Source organism: Oncorhynchus masou, unplaced genomic scaffold (genome assembly GCF_036934945.1).
Source record: "Oncorhynchus masou masou isolate Uvic2021 unplaced genomic scaffold, UVic_Omas_1.1 unplaced_scaffold_1307, whole genome shotgun sequence".
Taxonomy (NCBI): domain Eukaryota; kingdom Metazoa; phylum Chordata; class Actinopteri; order Salmoniformes; family Salmonidae; genus Oncorhynchus; species Oncorhynchus masou.
In genome coordinates, this window is record NW_027002929.1 from 105,001 (window position 1) to 129,599 (window position 24,599).

Consider the following 24,599-nt stretch of genomic DNA (forward strand, 5'->3'; position numbering starts at 1 on the left):
GGGCTGAATGCCACCAGTATTTTAATGTGAAGCTCTCCGTATTGCTGGGTGGGGCTGAATGCCACCAGTATTTTAATGTGAAGCTCTCCGTATTGCTGGTTGGGGCTGAATGCCACCAGTATTTTAATGTGAAGCGCTCCGTATTGCTGGGTGGGGCTGAATGCCACCAGTATTTTAATGTGAAGCGCTCCGTATTGCTGGGTGGGGCTGAATGCCACCAGTATTTTAATGTGAAGCTCTCCGTATTGCTGGGTGGGGCTGAATACCTCCAGTATTTTAATGTGAAGCTCTCCGTATTGCTGGGTGGGGCTGAATGCCACCAGTATTTTAATGTGAAGCTCTCCGTATTGCTGGGTGGGGCTGAATGCCACCAGTATTTTAATGTGAAGCTCTCCATATTGGTGGGTGGGGCTGAATACCACCAGTATTTTAATGTGAACCTCTCCGTATTGCTGGGTGGGGCTGAATACCACCAGTATTTTAATGTGAAGCTCTCCGTATTGCTGGGTGGGGCTGAATGTCACCAGTATTTTAATGTGAAGCTCTCCGTATTGCTGGGTGGGGCTGAATGCCACCAGTATTTTAATGTGAAGCTCTCCGTATTGCTGGGTGGGGCTGAATGCCGCCAGTATTTTAATGTGAAGCTCTCCGTATTGCTGGGTGGGGCTGAATGTCACCAGTATTTTAATGTGAAGCTCTCCGTATTGCTGGGTGGGGCTGAATGCCTCCAGTATTTTAATGTGAAGCTCTCCGTATTGCTGGGTGGGGCTGAATGCCACCAGTATTTTAATGTGAAGCTCTCCGTATTGCTGGGTGGGGCTGAATGCCACCAGTATTTTAATGTGAAGCGCTCCGTATTGCTGGGTGGGGCTGAATGCCACCAGTATTTTAATGTGAAGCTCTCCGTATTGCTGGGTGGGGCTGAATGCCGCCAGTATTTTAATGTGAAGCGCTCCGTATTGCTGGGTGGGGCTGAATGCCTCCAGTATTTTAATGTGAAGCGCTCCGTATTGCTGGGTGGGGCTGAATGCCGCCAGTATTTTAATGTGAAGCGCTCCGTATTGCTGGGTGGGGCTGAATGCCGCCAGTATTTTAATGTGAAGCGCTCCGTATTGCTGGGTGGGGCTGAATGCCACCAGTATTTTAATGTGAAGCGCTCCGTATTGCTGGGTGGGGCTGAATGCCACCAGTATTTTAATGTGAAGCTCTCCGTATTGCTGGGTGGGGCTGAATGCCACCAGTATTTTAATGTGAAGCTCTCCGTATTGCTGGGTGGGGCTGAATGCCACCAGTATTTTAATGTGAAGCGCTCCGTATTGCTGGGTGGGGCTGAATGCCGCCAGTATTTTAATGTGAAGCGCTCCGTATTGCTGGGTGGGGCTGAATGCCACCAGTATTTTAATGTGAAGCTCTCCGTATTGCTGGGTGGGGCTGAATGCCACCAGTATTTTAATGTGAAGCGCTCCGTATTGCTGGGTGGGGCTGAATGCCACCAGTATTTTAATGTGAAGCGCTCCGTATTGCTGGGTGGGGCTGAATGCCACCAGTATTTTAATGTGAAGCTCTCCGTATTGCTGGGTGGGGCTGAATGCCACCAGTATTTTAATGTGAAGCGCTCCGTATTGCTGGGTGGGGCTGAATGCCACCAGTATTTTAATGTGAAGCTCTCCGTATTGCTGGGTGGGGCTGAATGCCACCAGTATTTTAATGTGAAGCGCTCCGTATTGCTGGGTGGGGCTGAATACCACCAGTATTTTAATGTGAAGCTCTCCGTATTGCTGGGTGGGGCTGAATGCCACCAGTATTTTAATGTGAAGCTCTCCGTATTGCTGGGTGGGGCTGAATGCCACCAGTATTTTAATGTGAAGCTCTCCGTATTGCTGGGTGGGGCTGAATGCCACCAGTATTTTAATGTGAAGCGCTCCGTATTGCTGGGTGGGGCTGAATGCCACCAGTATTTTAATGTGAAGCTCTCCGTATTGCTGGGTGGGGCTGAATGCCACCAGTATTTTAATGTGAAGCTCTCCGTATTGCTGGGTGGGGCTGAATGCCACCAGTATTTTAATGTGAAGCGCTCCGTATTGCTGGGTGGGGCTGAATACCACCAGTATTTTAATGTGAACCTCTCTGTATTGCTGGGTGGGGCTGAATGCCACCAGTATTTTAATGTGAAGCTCTCCGTATTGCTGGGTGGGGCTGAATGCCACCAGTATTTTAATGTGAAGCTCTCCGTATTGCTGGGTGGGGCTGAATGCCACCAGTATTTTAATGTGAAGCTCTCCGTATTGCTGGTTGGGGCTGAATGCCACCAGTATTTTAATGTGAAGCGCTCCGTATTGCTGGGTGGGGCTGAATGCCACCAGTATTTTAATGTGAAGCGCTCCGTATTGCTGGGTGGGGCTGAATGCCACCAGTATTTTAATGTGAAGCTCTCCGTATTGCTGGGTGGGGCTGAATACCTCCAGTATTTTAATGTGAAGCTCTCCGTATTGCTGGGTGGGGCTGAATGCCACCAGTATTTTAATGTGAAGCTCTCCGTATTGCTGGGTGGGGCTGAATGCCACCAGTATTTTAATGTGAAGCTCTCCATATTGGTGGGTGGGGCTGAATACCACCAGTATTTTAATGTGAACCTCTCCGTATTGCTGGGTGGGGCTGAATACCACCAGTATTTTAATGTGAAGCTCTCCGTATTGCTGGGTGGGGCTGAATGTCACCAGTATTTTAATGTGAAGCTCTCCGTATTGCTGGGTGGGGCTGAATGCCACCAGTATTTTAATGTGAAGCTCTCCGTATTGCTGGGTGGGGCTGAATGCCACCAGTATTTTAATGTGAAGCTCTCCGTATTGCTGGGTGGGGCTGAATGTCACCAGTATTTTAATGTGAAGCTCTCCGTATTGCTGGGTGGGGCTGAATGCCTCCGGTATTTTAATGTGAAGCTCTCCGTATTGCTGGGTGGGGCTGAATGCCACCGGTATTTTAATGTGAAGCTCTCCGTATTGCTGGGTGGGGCTGAATGCCACCAGTATTTTAATGTGAAGCTCTCCGTATTGCTGGGTGGGGCTGAATGCCACCAGTATTTTAATGTGAAGCTCTCCGTATTGCTGGGTGGGGCTGAATGCCACCAGTATTTTAATGTGAAGCTCTCCGTATTGCTGGGTGGGGCTGAATGCCACCAGTATTTTAATGTGAAGCTCTCCGTATTGCTGGGTGGGGCTGAATGCCACCAGTATTTTAATGTGAAGCTCTCCGTATTGCTGGGTGGGGCTGAATGCCACCAGTATTTTAATGTGAAGCGCTCCGTATTGCTGGGTGGGGCTGAATGCCACCAGTATTTTAATGTGAAGCGCTCCGTATTGCTGGGTGGGGCTGAATACCACCAGTATTTTAATGTGAAGCGCTCCGTATTGCTGGGTGGGGCTGAATGCCACCAGTATTTTAATGTGAAGCTCTCCATATTGCTGGGTGGGGCTGAATACCACCAGTATTTTAATGTGAAGCGCTCCGTATTGCTGGGTGGGGCTGAATACCACCAGTATTTTAATGTGAAGCGCTCCGTATTGCTGGGTGGGGCTGAATGCCGCCAGTATTTTAATGTGAAGCGCTCCGTATTGCTGGGTGGGGCTGAATGTCACCAGTATTTTAATGTGAAGCGCTCCGTATTGCTGGGTGGGGCTGAATGCCACCAAAATAATCGCTAAGGATCACGGTGAAAGTGGCCGTAACTAGCAAAGGATCATGGTCGATGTCGTCGTCTTCATGCTGCCTGAGAGGGTCCTCGTAGCCTGCCGGCCGGCCCGTGGTTGGTCTGTTTCAGCACATGGTCCTGTGTGACGACAAATGTAGCCAGAATGTACCAGTATTTAATTACATATCTAGTAGTCAGAATGGACCAGTATTTAATTACAGATCTAGTAGTCAGAATGGACCAGTATTTAATTACATATCTAGTAGTCAGAATGGACCAGTATTTAATGATATCTTCATTAAATATTAATTAATTTACATGTATAGAGAACTTTAAAATAATTCACAATGGGGTTCGAAACTTGATCACAATAAACACATTTTCGATGCCCAAAACGTTCGTCTGTAAAATAATTGGTTTGGCCATTCTGGCGACTGTAATTCACATGGCCATTCTGGCGACTGTAATTCACATGGCCATTCTGGGGACTGTAATTCACATGGCCATTCTGGCGACTGTAATTCACATGGCCATTCTGGCGACTGTAATTCACATGGCCATTCTGGGGACTGTAATTCACATGGCCATTCTGGCGACTGTAATTCACATGGCCATTCTGGCGACTGTAATTCACATGGCCATTCTGGTGACTGTAATTCACATGGCCATTCTGGGGACTGTAATTCACATGGCCATTCTGGTGACTGTAATTCACATGGGCTTTCTGGGGACTGTAATTCACATGGGCTTTCTGGGGCAGACCAGGACGTTTGTCGCTGCTAGGTTGCTACACAGTACCCGGCCAGCAGAGATCGTGACACACTCCAGACCTTACACTGGGTAACACACACGGACGTACACGCACACACACGGATGGATAAATATACACAAGCATGTACACACACAGGTACACTCTCCTCCTCCTCCTCCTCCCCAGGTTGACAGTGAAGCACAGGACCAGAAGAATCCTTCTCAATGTGTCTCATGCACCCCCTCACTCTCTCTCTCTCTCTCTCTCTCTCTCTCTCTCTCTCTCCCTCCCTCCCCCCCCCTCCCTCCCTCCCTCCCCCTCCCTCCCCCTCTCCTCCCTCCCTCCCTCTCCCAGGTTGACAGTGAGGACACGGGACCAGCAGAATCCTTCTCTATGGATCCCCAGCTGGAGAGGCAGGTTGAGACCATAAGGAATCTAGTGGATTCCTACATCGGCATCGTCAACAAGTCCATCAGGGATCTAATGCCCAAGACCATCATGCACCTCATGATCAACAGCGTGAGTGGGCACCTCACTCACTCACTCACTCACTCACTCACTCACTCACTCACTCACCAATCTTAGAATTATACCAGATATACCAGGATAATTATACCAGATATACCAGGAGAATTATACCAGATATACCAGGAGAATTATACCAGATATACCAGGAGAATTATACCAGATATACCAGGAGAATTATACCAGATATACCAGGAGAATTATACCAGATATACCAGGAGAATTATACCAGATATACCAGGAGAATTATACCAGATATACCAGGAGAATTATACCAGATATACCAGGAGAATTATACCAGATATACCAGTAGAATTATACCAGATATACCACGAGAATTATACCAGATATACCAGTAGAATTATACCAGATATACCAGGAGAATTATACCAGATATACCAGGAGAATTATACCAGATATACCAGTAGAATTATACCAGATATACCAGGAGAATTATACCAGATATACCAGGAGAATTATACCAGATATACCAGGAGAATTATACCAGATATACCAGGAGAATTATACCAGATATACCAGGAGAATTATACCAGATATACCAGGAGAATTATACCAGATATACCAGGAGAATTATACCAGATATACCAGGAGAATTATACCAGATATACCAGGAGAATTATACCAGATATACCAGGAGAATTATACCAGATATACCAGGAGAATATACCAGATATACCAGGAGAACTATACCAGATATACCAGGAGAATTATACCAGATATACCAGGAGAATTATACCAGATATACCAGGAGAATTATACCAGACAGATATACCAGGAGAATTATACCAGATATACCAGGAGAATTATACCAGATATACCAGGAGAATTATACCAGATATACCAGGAGAATTATACCAGACATACCAGGAGAATTATACCAGACAGATATACCAGTAGAATTATACCAGATATACCAGGAGAATTATACCAGATATACCAGGAGAATTATACCAGATATACCAGGAGAATTATACCAGATATACCAGGAGAATTATACCAGATATACCAGGAGAATTATACCAGATATACCAGGAGAATTATACCAGATATAGCAGGAGAATTATACCAGATATACCAGGAGAACTATACCAGATATACCAGGAGAATTATACCAGATATACCAGGAGAATTATACCAGATATACCAGGAGAACTATACCAGATATACCAGGAGAATTATACCAGATATACCAGGAGAATTATACCAGATATACCAGGAGAATTATACCAGACAGATATACCAGGAGAATTATACCAGATATACCAGGAGAATTATACCAGATATACCAGGAGAATTATACCAGATATACCAGGAGAATTATACCAGACATACCAGGAGAATTATACCAGACAGATATACCAGGAGAATTATACCAGATATACCAGGAGAATTATACCAGACAGATATACCAGGAGAATTATACCAGATATAACAGGAGAATTATACCAGATATACCAGGAGAATTATACCAGATATACCAGGAGAATTATACCAGATATACCAGGAGAATTATACCAGATATACCAGGAGAATTATACCAGATATACCAGGAGAATTATACCAGATATACCAGGATAATTATACCAGATATACCAGGAGAATTATACCAGATATACCAGGAGAATTATTATACCAGGAGAATTATACCAGACATACCAGGAGAATTATACCAGATATACCAGGAGAATACCAGATATACCAGGAGAATTATACCAGATATACCAGGAGAATTATACCAGATATACCAGGAGAATTATACCAGATATACCAGAGAATTATACCAGATATACCAGGAGAATTATACCAGATATACCAGGAGAATTATACCAGATATACCAGGAGAATTATACCAGATATACCAGGAGAATTATACCAGATATACCAGGAGAATTATACCAGATATACCAGGAGAATTATACCAGATATACCAGGAGAATTATACCAGATATACCAGGAGAATTATACCAGATATACCAGGAGAATTATACCAGACAGATATACCAGGAGAATTATACCAGACAGATATATCAGGAGAATTATACCAGATATACCAGGAGAATTATACCAGATATACCACGAGAATTATACCAGATATACCAGGAGAATTATACCAGATATACCAGGAGAATTATACCAGATATACCAGGAGAATTATACCAGACAGATATACCAGGAGAATTATACCAGATATACCAGGAGAATTATACCAGACAGATATACCAGGAGAATTATACCAGATATACCAGGAGAATTATACCAGATATACCAGGAGAATTATACCAGATATACCAGGAGAATTATACCAGACATACCAGGAGAATTATACCAGACAGATATACCAGTAGAATTATACCAGATATACCAGGAGAATTATACCAGATATACCAGGAGAATTATACCAGACAGATATACCAGGAGAATTATACCAGACAGATATACCAGGAGAATTATACCAGACAGATATACCAGGAGAATTATACCAGACAGATATACCAGGAGAATTATACCAGATATACCAGGAGAAATATACCAGATATACCAGGAGAATTATACCAGATATACCAGGAGAATTATACCAGATATACCAGGAGAATTATACCAGATATACCAGGAGAATTATACCAGACATACCAGGAGAATTATACCAGATATACCAGGAGAATTATACCAGATATACCAGGAGAATTATACCAGATATACCTGGAGAATTATACCAGATATACCAGGAGAATTATACCAGATATACCAGGAGAATTATACCAGATATACCAGGAGAATTATACCAGATATACCAGGAGAATTATACCAGATATACCAGGAGAATTATACCAGATATACCAGGAGAATTATACCAGACAGATATACCAGGAGAATTATACCAGATATACCAGGAGAATTATACCAGACATACCAGGAGAATTATACCAGACAGATATACCAGGAGAATTAAACCAGATATACCAGGAGAATTATACCAGATATACCAGGAGAATTATACCAGATATAACAGGAGAATTATACCAGATATACCAGGAGAATTATACCAGATATACCAGGAGAATTATACCAGATATACCAGGAGAATTATACCAGATATACCAGGAGAATTATACCAGATATACCAGGAGAATTATACCAGATATACCAGGAGAATTATACCAGATATACCAGGAGAATTATACCAGATATACCAGGAGAACTATACCAGATATACCAGGAGAATTATACCAGATATAACAGGAGAATTATACCAGACAGATATTCCAGGAGAATTATACCAGATATACCAGGAGAATTATACCAGACAGATATACCAGGAGAACTATACCAGACATACCAGGAGAATTATACCAGATATACCAGATATACCAGGAAAATTATACCAGATATACCAGGAGAATTATACCAGATATACCAGGAGAATTATACCAGATATACCAGGAGAATTATACCAGACATACCAGGAGAATTATACCAGACATACCAGGAGAATTATACCAGATATACCAGGAGAATTACACCAGACATACCAGGAGAATTATACCAGATATACCAGGAGAATTATACCAGATATACCACGAGAATTATACCAGATATACCAGGAGAATTATACCAGATATACCAGGAGAATTATACCAGATATACCAGGAGAACTATACCAGATATAACAGGAGAATTATACCAGATATACCAGGAGAATTATACCCAGATATACCAGGAGAATTATACCAGATATACCAGGAGAATTATACCAGATATACCAGGAGAATTATACCAGACATACCAGGAGAATTATACCAGATATACCAGGAGAATTATACCAGATATACCAGGAGAATTATACCAGATATACCAGGAGAATTATACCAGATATACCAGGAGAATTATACCAGATATACCAGGAGAATTATACCAGACAGATATACCAGGAGAATTATACCAGACAGATATACCAGGATAATTATACCAGATATACCAGGAGAATTATACCAGATATACCAGGAGAATTATACCAGACAGATATACCAGGAGAATTATACCAGATATACCAGGAGAATTATACCAGATATACCAGGAGAATTATACCAGATATACCAGGAGAATTATACCAGATATACCAGGAGAATTATACCAGATATACCAGGAGAATTATACCAGATATACCAGGAGAATTATACCAGATATACCAGGAGAATTATACCAGATATACCAGGAGAATTATACCAGATATACCAGGAGAATTATACCAGATATACCAGGAGAATTATACCAGATATACCAGGAGAATTATACCAGATATACCAGGAGAATTATACCAGATATACCAGGAGAATTATACCAGATATACCAGGAGAATTATACCAGATATACCAGGAGAATTATACCAGATATACCAGGAGAATTATACCAGATATACCAGGAGAATTATACCAGATATACCAGGAGAATTATACCAGATATACCAGGAGAATTATACCAGACAGATATTATACCAGATATACCAGGAGAATTATACCAGATATACCAGGAGAATTATACCAGATATACCAGGAGAATTATACCAGATATACCAGGAGAATTATACCAGACAGATATACCAGGAGAATTATACCAGATATACCAGGAGAATTATACCAGATATACCAGGAGAATTATACCAGATATACCAGGAGAATTATACCAGATATACCAGGAGAATTATACCAGATATACCAGGAGAATTATACCAGATATACCAGGAGAATTATACCAGATATACCAGGAGAATTATACCAGATATACCAGGAGAATTATACCAGATATACCAGGAGAATTATACCAGATATACCAGAATTAGAGATATACCAGGAGAATTATACAGATATACCAGGAGAATTATACCAGATATACCAGGAGAATTATACCAGATATACCAGGAGAATTATACCAGATATACCAGGAGAATTATACCAGATATACCAGGAGAATTATACCAGATATACCAGGAGAATTATACCAGATATACCAGGAGAATTATACCAGATATACCAGGAGAATTATACCACCAGATATACCAGGAGAATTATACCAGATATACCAGGAGAATTATACCAGATATACCAGGAGAATTATACCAGATATACCAGGAGAATTATACCAGATATACCAGGAGAATTATACCAGATATACCAGGAGAATTATACCAGATATACCAGGAGAATTATACCAGATATACCAGGAGAATTATACTAGATATACCAGGAGAATTATACCAGATATACCAGGAGAATTATACCAGATATACCAGGAGAATTATACCAGATATACCAGGAGAATTATACCAGATATACCAGGAGAATTATACCAGATATACCAGGAGAATTATACCAGATATACCAGGAGAATTATACCAGATATACCAGGAGAATTATACCAGATATACCAGGAGAATTATACCAGACATACCAGGAGAATTATACCAGATACCAGGAGAATTATACCAGATATACCAGGAGAATTATACCAGATATACCAGGAGAATTATACCAGATATACCAGGAGAATTATACCAGATATACCAGGAGAATTATACCAGATATACCAGGAGAATTATACCAGATATACCAGGAGAATTATACCAGATATACCAGGAGAATTATACCCAGATATACCAGGAGAATTATACCAGATATACCAGGAGAATTATACCAGATATACCAGGAGAATTATACCAGATATACCAGGAGAATTATACCAGATATACCAGGAGAATTATACCAGATATACCAGGAGAATTATACCAGATATACCAGGAGAATTATACCAGATATACCAGGAGAATTATACCAGATATACCAGGAGAATTATACCAGATATACCAGGAGAATTATACCAGATATACCAGGAGAATTATACCAGATATACCAGGAGAATTATACCAGATATACCAGGAGAATTATACCAGATATACCAGGAGAATTATACCAGATATACCAGGAGAATTATACCAGATATACCAGGAGAATTATACCAGATATACCAGGAGAATTATACCAGATATACCAGGAGAATTATACCAGATATACCAGGAGAATTATACCAGATATACCAGGAGAATTATACCAGATATACCAGGAGAATTATACCAGATATACCAGGAGAATTATACCAGACAGGATATACCAGATATACCAGGAGAATTATACCAGAGATATACCAGGAGAATTATACCAGATATACCAGGAGAATTATACCAGATATACCAGGAGAATTATACCAGACAGATATACCAGGAGAATTATACCAGATATACCAGGAGAATTATACCAGATATACCAGGAGAATTATACCAGATATACCAGGAGAATTATACCAGATATACCAGGAGAATTATACCAGATATACCAGGAGAATTATACCAGACAGATATACCAGGAGAATTATACCAGACAGATATACCAGGAGAATTATACCAGATATACCAGGAGAATTATACCAGATATACCAGGAGAATTATACCAGATATACCAGGAGAATTATACCAGATATACCAGGAGAATTATACCAGATATACCAGGAGAATTATACCAGACAGATATACCAGGAGAATTATACCAGACAGATATACCAGGAGAATTATACCAGATATACCAGGAGAATTATACCAGATATACCAGGAGAATTATACCAGATATACCAGGAGAATTATACCAGATATACCAGGAGAATTATACCAGATATACCAGGAGAATTATACCAGATATACCAGGAGAATTATACCAGATATACCAGGAGAATTATACCAGATATACCAGGAGAATTATACCAGATATACCAGGAGAATTATACCAGACAGATATACCAGGAGAATTATACCAGATATACCAGGAGAATTATACCAGATATACCAGGAGAATTATACCAGATATACCAGGAGAATTATACCAGATATACCAGACAGATATACCAGGAGAATTATACCAGATATACCAGGAGAATTATACCAGACAGATATACCAGGAGAATTATACCAGATATACCAGGAGAATTATACCAGATATACCAGGAGAATTATACCAGATATACCAGGAGAATTATACCAGATATACCAGGAGAATTATACCAGATATACCAGGAGAATTATACCAGATATACCAGGAGAATTATACCAGACAGATATAATTATACCAGATATACCAGGAGAATTATACCAGATATACCAGGAGAATTATACCAGATATACCAGGAGAATTATACCAGATATACCAGGAGAATTATACCAGATATACCAGGAGAATTATACCAGATATACCAGGAGAATTATACCAGATATACCAGGAGAATTATACCAGATATACCAGGAGAATTATACCAGATATACCAGGAGAATTATACCAGATATACCAGGAGAATTATACCAGATATACCAGGAGAATTATACCAGATATACCAGGAGAATTATACCAGATATACCAGGAGAATTATACCAGATATACCAGGAGAATTATACCAGATATACCAGGAGAATTATACCAGATATACCAGGAGAATTATACCAGATATACCAGGAGAATTATACCAGATATACCAGGAGAATTATACCAGATATACCAGGAGAATTATACCAGATATACCAGGAGAATTATACCAGATATACCAGGAGAATTATACCAGATATACCAGGAGAATTATACCAGATATACCAGGAGAATTATACCAGATATACCAGGAGAATTATACCAGATATACCAGGAGAATTATACCAGATATACCAGGAGAATTATACCAGATATACCAGGAGAATTATACCAGATATACCAGGAGAATTATACCAGATATACCAGGAGAATTATACCAGATATACCAGGAGAATTATACCAGATATACCAGGAGAATTATACCAGATATACCAGGAGAATTATACCAGATATACCAGGAGAATTATACCAGATATACCAGGAGAATTATACCAGATATACCAGGAGAATTATACCAGATATACCAGAGAATTATACCAGATATACCAGGAGAATTATACCAGATATACCAGGAGAATTATACCAGATATACCAGGAGAATTATACCAGATATACCAGATATACCAGATATACCAGAGAATTATACCAGATATACCTGGAGAATTATACCAGATATACCAGGAGAATTATACCAGATATACCAGGAGAATTATACCAGATATACCAGGAGAATTATACCAGATATACCAGGAGAATTATACCAGCTATACCAGGAGAATTATACCAGATATACCAGGAGAATTATACCAGATATACCAGGAGAATTATACTAGATATACCAGGAGAATTATACCAGATATACCAGGAGAATTATACCAGATATACCAGGAGAATTATACCAGATATACCAGGAGAATTATACCAGATATACCAGGAGAATTATACCAGATATACCAGGAGAATTATACCAGACAGATATACCAGATATAGGAGAATTATACCAGATATACCAGGAGAATTATACCAGATATACCAGGAGAATTATACCAGATATACCAGACATACCAGGAGAATTATACCAGATATACCAGGAGAATTATACCAGATATACCAGGAGAATTATACCAGATATACCAGGAGAATTATACCAGATATACCAGGAGAATTATACCAGATATACCAGGAGAATTATACCAGATATACCAGGAGAATTATACCAGATATACCAGGAGAATTATACCAGATATACCAGGAGAATTATACCAGATATACCAGGAGAATTATACCAGATATACCCAGATATACCAGGAGAATTATACCAGACAGATATACCAGGAGAATTATACCAGACAGATATACCAGGAGAATTATACCAGATATACCAGGAGAATTATACCAGATATACCAGGAGAATTATACCAGATATACCAGGAGAATTATACCAGATATACCAGGAGAATTATACCAGATATACCAGGAGAATTATACCAGATATACCAGGAGAATTATACCAGATATACCAGGAGAATTATACCAGATATACCAGGAGAATTATACCAGATATACCAGGAGAATTATACCAGATATACCAGGAGAATTATACCAGATATACCAGGGGAATTATACCAGATATACCAGGAGAATTATACCAGATATACCAGGAGAATTATACCAGACAGATATACCAGGAGAATTATACCAGATATACCAGGAGAATTATACCAGATATACCAGGAGAATTATACCAGATATACCAGGAGAATTATACCAGATATACCAGGAGAATTATACCAGATATACCAGGAGAATTATACCAGACAGATATACCAGGAGAATTATACCAGATATACCAGGAGAATTATACCAGATATACCAGGAGAATTATACCAGACAGATATACCAGGAGAATTATACCAGATATACCAGGAGAATTATACCAGATATACCAGGAGAATTATACCAGATATACCAGGAGAATTATACCAGATATACCAGGAGAATTATACCAGATATACCAGATATACCAGGAGAATTATACCAGACAGATATACCAGGAGAATTATACCAGACAGATATACCAGGAGAATTATACCAGATATACCAGGAGAATTATACCAGATATACCAGGAGAATTATACCAGACAGATATACCAGGAGAATTATACCAGACAGATATACCAGGAGAATTATACCAGACAGATATACCAGGAGAATTATACCAGATATACCAGGAGAAATATACCAGATATACCAGGAGAATTATACCAGATATACCAGGAGAATTATACCAGATATACCAGGAGAATTATACCAGATATACCAGGAGAATTATACCAGATATACCAGGAGAATTATACCAGATATACCAGGAGAATTATACCAGATATACCAGGAGAATTATACCAGATATACCAGGAGAATTATACCAGATATACCAGGAGAATAATACCAGATATACCAGGAGAATTATACCAGATATACCAGGAGAATTATACCAGATATACCAGGAGAATTATACCAGATATACCAGGAGAATTATACCAGACAGATATACCAGGAGAATTATACCAGATATACCAGGAGAATTATACCAGATATACCAGGAGAATTATACCAGATATACCAGGAGAATTATACCAGATATACCAGGAGAATTATACCAGACAGATATACCAGGAGAATTATACCAGACAGATATACCAGGAGAATTATACCAGACAGATATACCAGGAGAATTATACCAGATATACCAGGAGAATTATACCAGATATACCAGGAGAATTATACCAGATATACCAGGAGAATTATACCAGATATACCAGGAGAATTATACCAGATATACCAGGAGAATTATACCAGACAGATATACCAGGAGAATTATACCAGACAGATATACCAGGAGAATTATACCAGACAGATATACCAGGAGAATTATACCAGATATACCAGGAGAATTATACCAGATATACCAGGAGAATTATACCAGACAGATATACCAGGAGAATTATACCAGACAGATATACCAGGAGAATTATACCAGATATACCAGGAGAATTATACCAGATATACCAGGAGAATTATACCAGATATACCAGGAGAATTATACCAGATATACCAGGAGAATTATACCAGATATACCAGGAGAATTATACCAGATATACCAGGAGAATTATACCAGATATACCAGGAGAATTATACCAGATATACCAGGAGAATTATACCAGATATACCAGGAGAATTATACCAGATATACCAGGAGAATTATACCAGATATACCAGGAGAATTATACCAGATATACCAGGAGAATTATACCAGATATACCAGGAGAATTATACCAGATATACCAGGAGAATTATACCAGATATACCAGGAGAATTATACCAGATATACCAGGAGAATTATACCAGATATACCAGGAGAATTATACCAGATATACCAGTAGAATTATACCAGATATACCAGGAGAATTATACCAGATATACCAGGAGAATTATACCAGATATACCAGGAGAAATATACCAGATATACCAGGAGAATTATACCAGATATACCAGGAGGATTATACCAGACAGATATACCAGGAGAATTATACCAGATATACCAGGAGAATTATACCAGATATACCAGGAGAATTATACCAAATATACCAGGAGAATTATACCAGACATATATACCAGGAGAATTATACCAGATATACCAGGAGAATTATACCAGATATACCAGGAGAATTATACCAGACAGATATACCAGGAGAATTATACCAGATATACCAGGAGAATTATACCAGATATACCAGGAGAATTATACCAGACAGATATACCAGGAGAATTATACCAGATATACCAGGAGAATTATACCAGACAGATATACCAGGAGAATTATACCAGATATACCAGGAGAATTATACCAGATATACCAGGAGAACTATACCAGACAGATATACCAGGAGAATTATACCAGATATACCAGGAGAATTATACCAGATATACCAGGAGAATTATACCAGATATACCAGGAGAATTATACCAGACAGATATACCAGGAGAATTATACCAGACAGATATACCAGGAGAATTATACCAGATATACCAGGAGAATTATACCAGACAGATATACCAGGAGAATTATACCAGATATACCAGGAGAATTATACCAGATATACCAGGAGAATTATACCAGATATACCAGGAGAATTATACCAGATATACCAGGAGAATTATACCAGATATACCAGGAGAATTATACCAGATATACCAGGAGAATTATACCAGATATACCAGGAGAATTATACCAGATATACCAGGAGAATTATACCAGATATACCAGGAGAATTATACCAGATATACCAGGAGAATTATACCAGATATACCAGGAGAATTATACCAGATATACCAGGAGAATTATACCAGATATACCAGGAGAAATATACCAGATATACCAGGAGAATTATACCAGATATACCAGGAGGATTATACCAGACAGATATACCAGGAGAATTATACCAGATATACCAGGAGAATAAAACCAGATATACCAGGAGAATTATACCAAATATACCAGGAGAATTATACCAGACATATATACCAGGAGAATTATACCAGATATACCGGGAGAATTATACCAGATATACCAGGAGAATTATACCAGATATACCAGGAGAATTATACCAGATATACCAGGAGAATTATACCAGACAGATATACCAGGAGAATTATACCAGATATACCAGGAGAATTATACCAGACAGATATACCAGGAGAATTATACCAGATATACCAGGAGAATTATACCAGATATACCAGGAGAACTATACCAGACAGATATACCAGGAGAATTATACCAGATATACCAGGAGAATTATACCAGATATACCAGGAGAATTATACCAGATATACCAGGAGAATTATACCAGACAGATATACCAGGAGAATTATACCAGACAGATATACCAGGAGAATTATACCAGATATACCAGAGAATTATACCAGACAGATATAGAATTATACCCAGGAGAATTATAGATATACCAGGAGAATTATACCAGATATACCAGGAGAATTATACCCAGATATACCAGGAGAATTATACCAGATATACCAGGAGAATTATACCAGATATACCAGGAGAATTATACCAGATATACCAGGAGAATTATACCAGATATACCAGGAGAATTATACCAGATATACCAGGAGAATTATACCAGATATACCAGGAGAATTATACCAGATATACCAGGAGAATTATACCAGATATACCAGAATTATACCAGATATACCAGGAGAATTATACCAGATATACCAGATATACCAGGAGAATTATACAGACAGATATACCAGGAGAATTATACCAGATATACCAGGAGAATTATACCAGATATACAGATATACCAGATATAGGAGAATTATACCAGATATACCAGGAGAATTATACCAGATATACCAGGAGAATTATACCAGATATACCAGGAGAATTATACCAGATATACCAGGAGAATTATACCAGATATACCAGGAGAATTATACCAGACAGATATACCAGGAGAATTACACCAGATATACCAGGAGAATTATACCAGATATACCAGGATAATTATACCAGATATAACAGGAGAATTATACCAGATATACCAGGAGAATTATACCAGATATACCAGGAGAATTATACCAGATATACCAGGAGAATTATACCAGATATACCAGGAGAATTATACCAGATATACCAGGAGAACTATACCAGATATACCAGGAGAATTATACCAGATATACCAGGAGAATTATACCAGATATACCAGGAGAATTATACCAGATATACCAGGAGAATTATACCAGATATACCAGGAGAATTATACCAGATATACCAGGAGAATTATACCAGATATACCAGGAGAATTATACCAGATATACCAGGAGAATTATACCAGATATACCAGGAGAATTATACTAGATATACCAGGAGAATTATACCAGATATACCAGGAGAATTATACCAGATATACCAGGAGAATTATACCAGATATACCAGGAGAATTATACCAGATATACCAGGAGAATTATACCAGATATACCAGATATACCAGGAGAATTATACCAGACAGATATACCAGGAGAATTATACCAGACAGATATACCAGGAGAATTATACCAGATATACCAGGAGAAATATACCAGATATACCAGGAGAATTATACCAGATATACCAGGAGAATTATACCAGATATACCAGGAGAATTATACCAGATATACCAGGAGAATTATACCAGATATACCAGGAGAATTATACCAGACAGGAGAATTATACCAGACATACCAGGAGAATTATACCAGATATACCAGGAGAATTATACCAGATATACCAGGAGAATTATACCAGATATACCAGGAGAATTATACCAGATATACCAGGAGAATTATACCAGATATACCAGGAGAATTATACCAGATATACCAGGAGAATTATACCAGACAGATATACCAGGAGAATTATACCAGATATACCAGGAGAATTATACCAGATATACCAGGAGAATTATACCAGATATACCAGGAGAATTATACCAGATATACCAGGAGAATTATACCAGATATACCAGGAGAATTATACCAGATATACCAGGAGAATTATACCAGATATACCAGGAGAATTATACCAGATATACCAGGAGAATTATACCAGATATACCAGACTGACCCTTCTCCCCCCGCCACATAGATACTGGAGTCTGATACAGGGGGGGGTCGTCGAGGGACACTGTGGCCCTGTCCGACTATACCCCCGGACAGGGCCAACCAGGCAGGATATAACCCCACCCACTTTGCCAAGGCACAGCCCCCACACCACCAGAGGGATATCAATAGACCACCAACTTACTACCCTGAGACAAGGTGGTGTCTCGCCCACAAAGATCTCCTCCACCGCACTAGCCCGAGGGGGCGCAGAAGCAGACAGGAAGATCACGTCTGTGATTCAACCCACTCAGGTTGAGTAGAGCCTTGCGTGGCGTGATTCACCCCTTCTAGGGATGGCTTGGGAGAGCTAGCAAGCCAGTGATTCAACCCACTCAGGTTGAGTAGAGCCTTGCGTGGCGTGATTCACCCCTTCTAGGGATGGCTTGGGAGAGCTAGCAAGCCAGTGATTCAACCCACTCAGGTTGAGTAGAGCCTTGCGTGGCGTGATTCACCCCTTCTAGGGATGGCTTGGGAGAGCTAGCAAGCCAGTGATTCAACCCACTCAGGTTGAGTAGAGCCTTGCGTGGCGTGATTCACCCCTTCTAGGGATGGCTTGGGGGAGCTAGCAAGCCAGTGACTCATCCTCTTTGGCAGAGAATCCTAGTAGAGAGACTAAGGAGCTGGCTAGGCAGAGACAGCAAGGGTGATTCGTCACTCCAGTGCCTTGTCATTCAGCATCGCACCCCTGGGCCAGACTACACTCAATCATTGGACCTACAGAAAAGAAAGATTTACAGGTTGAGACTGAGTCTGCGTCTCTCACATGGCTCCGCAGACCATTCCATAAAGATGTACCTCTATTTGAAAAAGCCCTGCCTCCAGCTGTTTGCTTACAAAGTCTAGGGACAGTAAGGAGGCCTGCATCTAGTGATTGTAGCGTATGTGTAGGATGTGTAGGTATGTACGGCAGGACCAATTCAGAGAGATAGGTAGGAGCAAGTCCATGTAATGATTTGTAGGTTAGCAGTAAAACCTTGAAATCAGCCATTAACAGGAAGCCAGTGTAGGGAGTCTAGCACTGGAGTAATACGATCAAATGTTTTGGTTCTAGTCAGGATTCTAGCAGCCGTATTTAGAACTAGCTGAAGTTTATTTATCCGAGGAGAGAGAAAGTAGAGCATTGCAACAGTCTAATCTTGAATTGACAAAATCATGGATGAGCTTTTCTGCATCATGTTTTGAAAAGACATGTTACAAAGATAGAAAAAAAACTGTGCTTGAAATATTTTTGATCTGTCTGTCAAACGAGAGATCAGGGTCCAGAGTAACGCTGAGGGCCTTCACAGTTTTATTGGAGACGACTGTACAACCCTCGAGATTCAGAGTCAGATCAAACAGCAGATTTCTTTGTTTCTTGGGACTGAGAACCAGCAGCCCTGTTTTGTCCGAATTCAAAAGTAAAAGATTTGCAGTTCAAGGTTTGGCTTTATTACTTCCAATTTTAGTGAGTTTGGTACACGGTGTGAAATGACAGGTTCGAGCCCAGGACCCTCTGCACACATAGACAACTGACAACCACGAAGCCGCGGCCCTTGCAGAGCAAGGGGAACCACTACTTCAAGTGACGTCACCGATTGAAACTAGCTAGCCATTTCACACCGGTTTCACACATCCGGAGGATAGGGAGACGTTTATTATGTTCAACATAGGAGGGCCAAACACAGGAAGTAGCTCTTTCAGTAGTTTAGTTGGAATAGGGTCCAGTAGGCAGCTGGAAGGTTTAGAGGCCATGACTATTTGTGTGAATGTGTGGAGAGATACAGGATTAAAAAACGAGTGTCTCCATTAATTCGAGGTAACCTTGGCAGTTCTGTGCAGACTCAGGACGACTGAAATATGCATATTCAAAGAGGAGTTTGCTTTCTAATGATCATCATATTTTTGTCTAAGAAGTTCCTGAATTCGTCACTGCTGTAGTGACGGCCATCCTCACTTAGGGAATGCTGCTTTTTAGGTCAGTATCAAAAATACATGTTGGATCGTTTTGGCTGGAATAGTAGTCTGATCGAGCAACAGTGATGGCTTTTCGGTACTGCATGGTATTGTCTTTCCGAGCTCGTCGGAAGCCTTCCAATTTCCATTCCAATTGTCTGGAATCTTGCTTCAGGTCTCAGGTAGTTTTTATATACCTGGGTGCTAGTTTCATGTGACAAACGTTTTTTAGTTTCTAGGGCATCTAGGGTATTACAAGGTTAAATTGAGATCCTCGGTTCGGTGGTCACCTGATGTTTGCACTCCGACGTCTTTGGGCAGGTGGAGGGGTTTTGAAAGGGCATCTGGGACTCTTTGGGTTGTCCGAGTATTTATAGCAGGGCTTTGATATGCCTTGCAAAAACAATTATGTGAACACACCAGACTATGTGAACCACACCAGACTATGTGAACACACACGTACACACCAGACTGTGCTTCACTCTCTCTCTCACTCCCCTCGTTCCCCCTCTTCTCTCTCTCACTACCCTCGTTCCCCCTCTTCTCTCTCTCTCTCTCACTACCCTCATTCCCCCTCTTCTCTCTCTCTCTCTCACTACCCTCGTTCCCCCTCTTCTCTCTCTCTCTCACTACCCTCGTTCCCCCTCTTCTCTCTCTCTGACGACCCTTGTTCCCCCTCTTCTCTCCTCCTCTCTCTCTCTCACGACCCTCGTTCCCCCTCTTCTCTCTCTCTCACGACCCTTGTTCCCTCTCTTCTCTCCTCCTCTCTCTCTCTGTCACGACCCTCGTTCTCCCTCTTCTCTCTCTCTCTCTCTCTCTCTCTCTCACTACCCTCATTCCCCCTCTTCTCTCTCTCTCTCACTACCCTCGTTCCCCCTCTTCACTCTCTCTCTCACTCCCCTCGTTCCCCCTCTTCTCTCTCTCTCTCACTACCCTCGTTCCCCCTCTTCTCTCTCTCTCTCACTACCCTCGTTCCCCCTCTTCTCTCTCTCTCTCTCTCTCTCACTACCCTCGTTCCCCCTCTTCTCTCTCTCTCTCACTACCCTCGTTCCCCCTCTTCTCTCTCTCTGACGACCCTTGTTCCCCCTCTTCTCTCCTCCTCTCTCTCTGTCACTACCCTCGTTCCCCCTCTTCTCTCTCTCACGACCCTTGTTCCCTCTCTTCTCTCCTCCTCCCTCTCTCTCTGTCACGACCCTCGTTCCCCCTCTTCTCTCCTCCTCTCTCTCTGTCACTACCCTCGTTCCCCCTCTTCTCTCTCTCACTACCCTTGTTCCCTCTCTTCTCTCCTCCTCTCTCTCTCTGTCACGACCCTCGTTCCCCCTCTTCTCTCCTCCTCTTCTCTCTCTCTCTCTCTCACTACCCTCGTTCCCCCTCTTCTCTCTCTCACGACCCTTGTTCCCTCTCTTCTCTCCTCCTCTCTCTCTCTGTCACGACCCTCGTTCCCCCTCTTCTCTCCTCCTCTTCTCTCTCTCTCACTACCCTCGTTCCCCCTCTTCCTCTCTCCTTTTCTAGGCTAAAGACTTCATCCATTCTGAGTTGTTGGCCTACCTGTATTCCTGTGGGGACCAGGGCAGTCTGATGGAGGAGTCAGCTGACCAGGCTCAGAGGAGAGATGAGATGTTGAGGATGTACCATGCGCTGAAAGAAGCCCTGCTGATCATAGGAGACATCAGTACAACCACAGTGTCAGCACCTGTACCTCCACCTGTAGACGACACCTGGAGGACCAAGGAACCCAGGTAACAGAGAGATGCTCATGTACACACACACCTGTAGACGACACCTGGAGGACCAAGGAACCCAGGTAACAGAGAGAGATGCTCATGTACACACACACCTGTAGACGACACCTGGAGGACCAAGGAACCCAGGTAACAGAGAGAGAGATGCTCATGTACACACACACCTGTAGACGACACCTGGAGGACCAAGGAACCCAGGTAACAGAGAGATGCTCATGTACACACACACCTGTAGACGACACCTGGAGGACCAAGGAACCCAGGTAACAGAGAGATGCTCATGTACACACACACCTGTAGACGACACCTGGAGGACCAAGGAACCCAGGTAACAGAGAGATGCTCATGTAGACACACACCTGTAGACGACACCTGGAGGACCAAGGAACCCAGGTAACAGAGAGAGATGCTCATGGACACACACACCTGTAGACGACACCTGGAGGACCAAGGAACCCAGGTAACAGAGAGAGATGCTCATGGACACACACACCTGTAGACGACACCTGGAGGACCAAGGAACCCAGGTAACAGAGAGATGCTCATGTACACACACACCTGTAGACGACACCTGGAGGACCAAGGAACCCAGGTAACAGAGAGAGATGCTCATGTACACACACACCTGTAGACGACACCTGGAGGACCAAGGAACCCAGGTAACAGAGAGAGATGCTCATGTACACACACACCTGTAGACGACACCTGGAGGACCAAGGAACCCAGGTAACAGAGAGATGCTCATGTACACACACACCTGTAGACGACACCTGGAGGACCAAGGAACCCAGGTAACAGAGAGAGAAGCTCATGTACACACACACCTGTAGACGACACCTGGAGGACCAAGGAACCCAGGTAACAGAGAGATGCTCATGTACACACACACCTGTAGACGACACCTGGAGGACCAAGGAACCCAGGTAACAGAGAGAGATGCTCATGTAGACACACACCTGTAGACGACACCTGGAGGACCAAGGAACCCAGGTAACAGAGAGAGATGCTCATGTAGACACACACCTGTAGACGACACCTGGAGGACCAAGGAACCCAGGTAACAGAGAGAGATGCTCATGTACACACACACCTGTAGACGACACCTGGAGGACCAAGGAACCCAGGTAACAGAGAGATGCTCATGTACACACACACCTGTAGACGACACCTGGAGGACCAAGGAACCCAGGTAACAGAGAGATGCTCATGTAGACACACACCTGTAGACGACACCTGGAGGACCAAGGAACCCAGGTAACAGAGAGATGCTCATGTACACACACACCTGTAGACGACACCTGGAGGACCAAGGAACCCAGGTAACAGAGAGAGATGCTCATGTACACACACACCTGTAGACGACACCTGGAGGACCAAGGAACCCAGGTAACAGAGAGATGCTCATGTACACACACACCTGTAGACGACACCTGGAGGACCAAGGAACCCAGGTAACAGAGAGAGATGCTCATGTACACACACACCTGTAGACGACACCTGGAGGACCAAGGAACCCAGGTAACAGAGAGAGATGCTCATGTACACACACACCTGTAGACGACACCTGGAGGACCAAGGAACCCAGGTAACAGAGAGAGATGCTCATGGACACACACACCTGTAGACGACACCTGGAGGACCAAGGAACCCAGGTAACAGAGAGATGCTCATGTACACACACACCTGTAGACGACACCTGGAGGACCAAGGAACCCAGGTAACAGAGAGAGATGCTCATGTAGACACACACCTGT

At 41.4% G+C, this 24,599-nt stretch overlaps 1 protein-coding gene across 2 annotated transcripts in view; it reads left to right on the forward strand.

Annotated features, from left to right (window-relative positions):
- LOC135530266 (dynamin-2-like) overlaps positions 1–24,599 on the forward strand; it is a 76,428-nt gene that overhangs the window by 45,830 nt on the left and 5,999 nt on the right. Inside the window, exons 18-19 of one of the 2 annotated variants that reach the window (XM_064958616.1) lie at positions 4,794–4,958; positions 22,616–22,842. In XM_064958616.1, coding sequence (XP_064814688.1) covers positions 4,794–4,958; positions 22,616–22,842 — 392 coding nt within the window. The remainder of the gene's footprint in view (positions 1–4,793; positions 4,959–22,615; positions 22,843–24,599) is intronic. The other variant, XM_064958617.1, reaches the window with a different exon arrangement.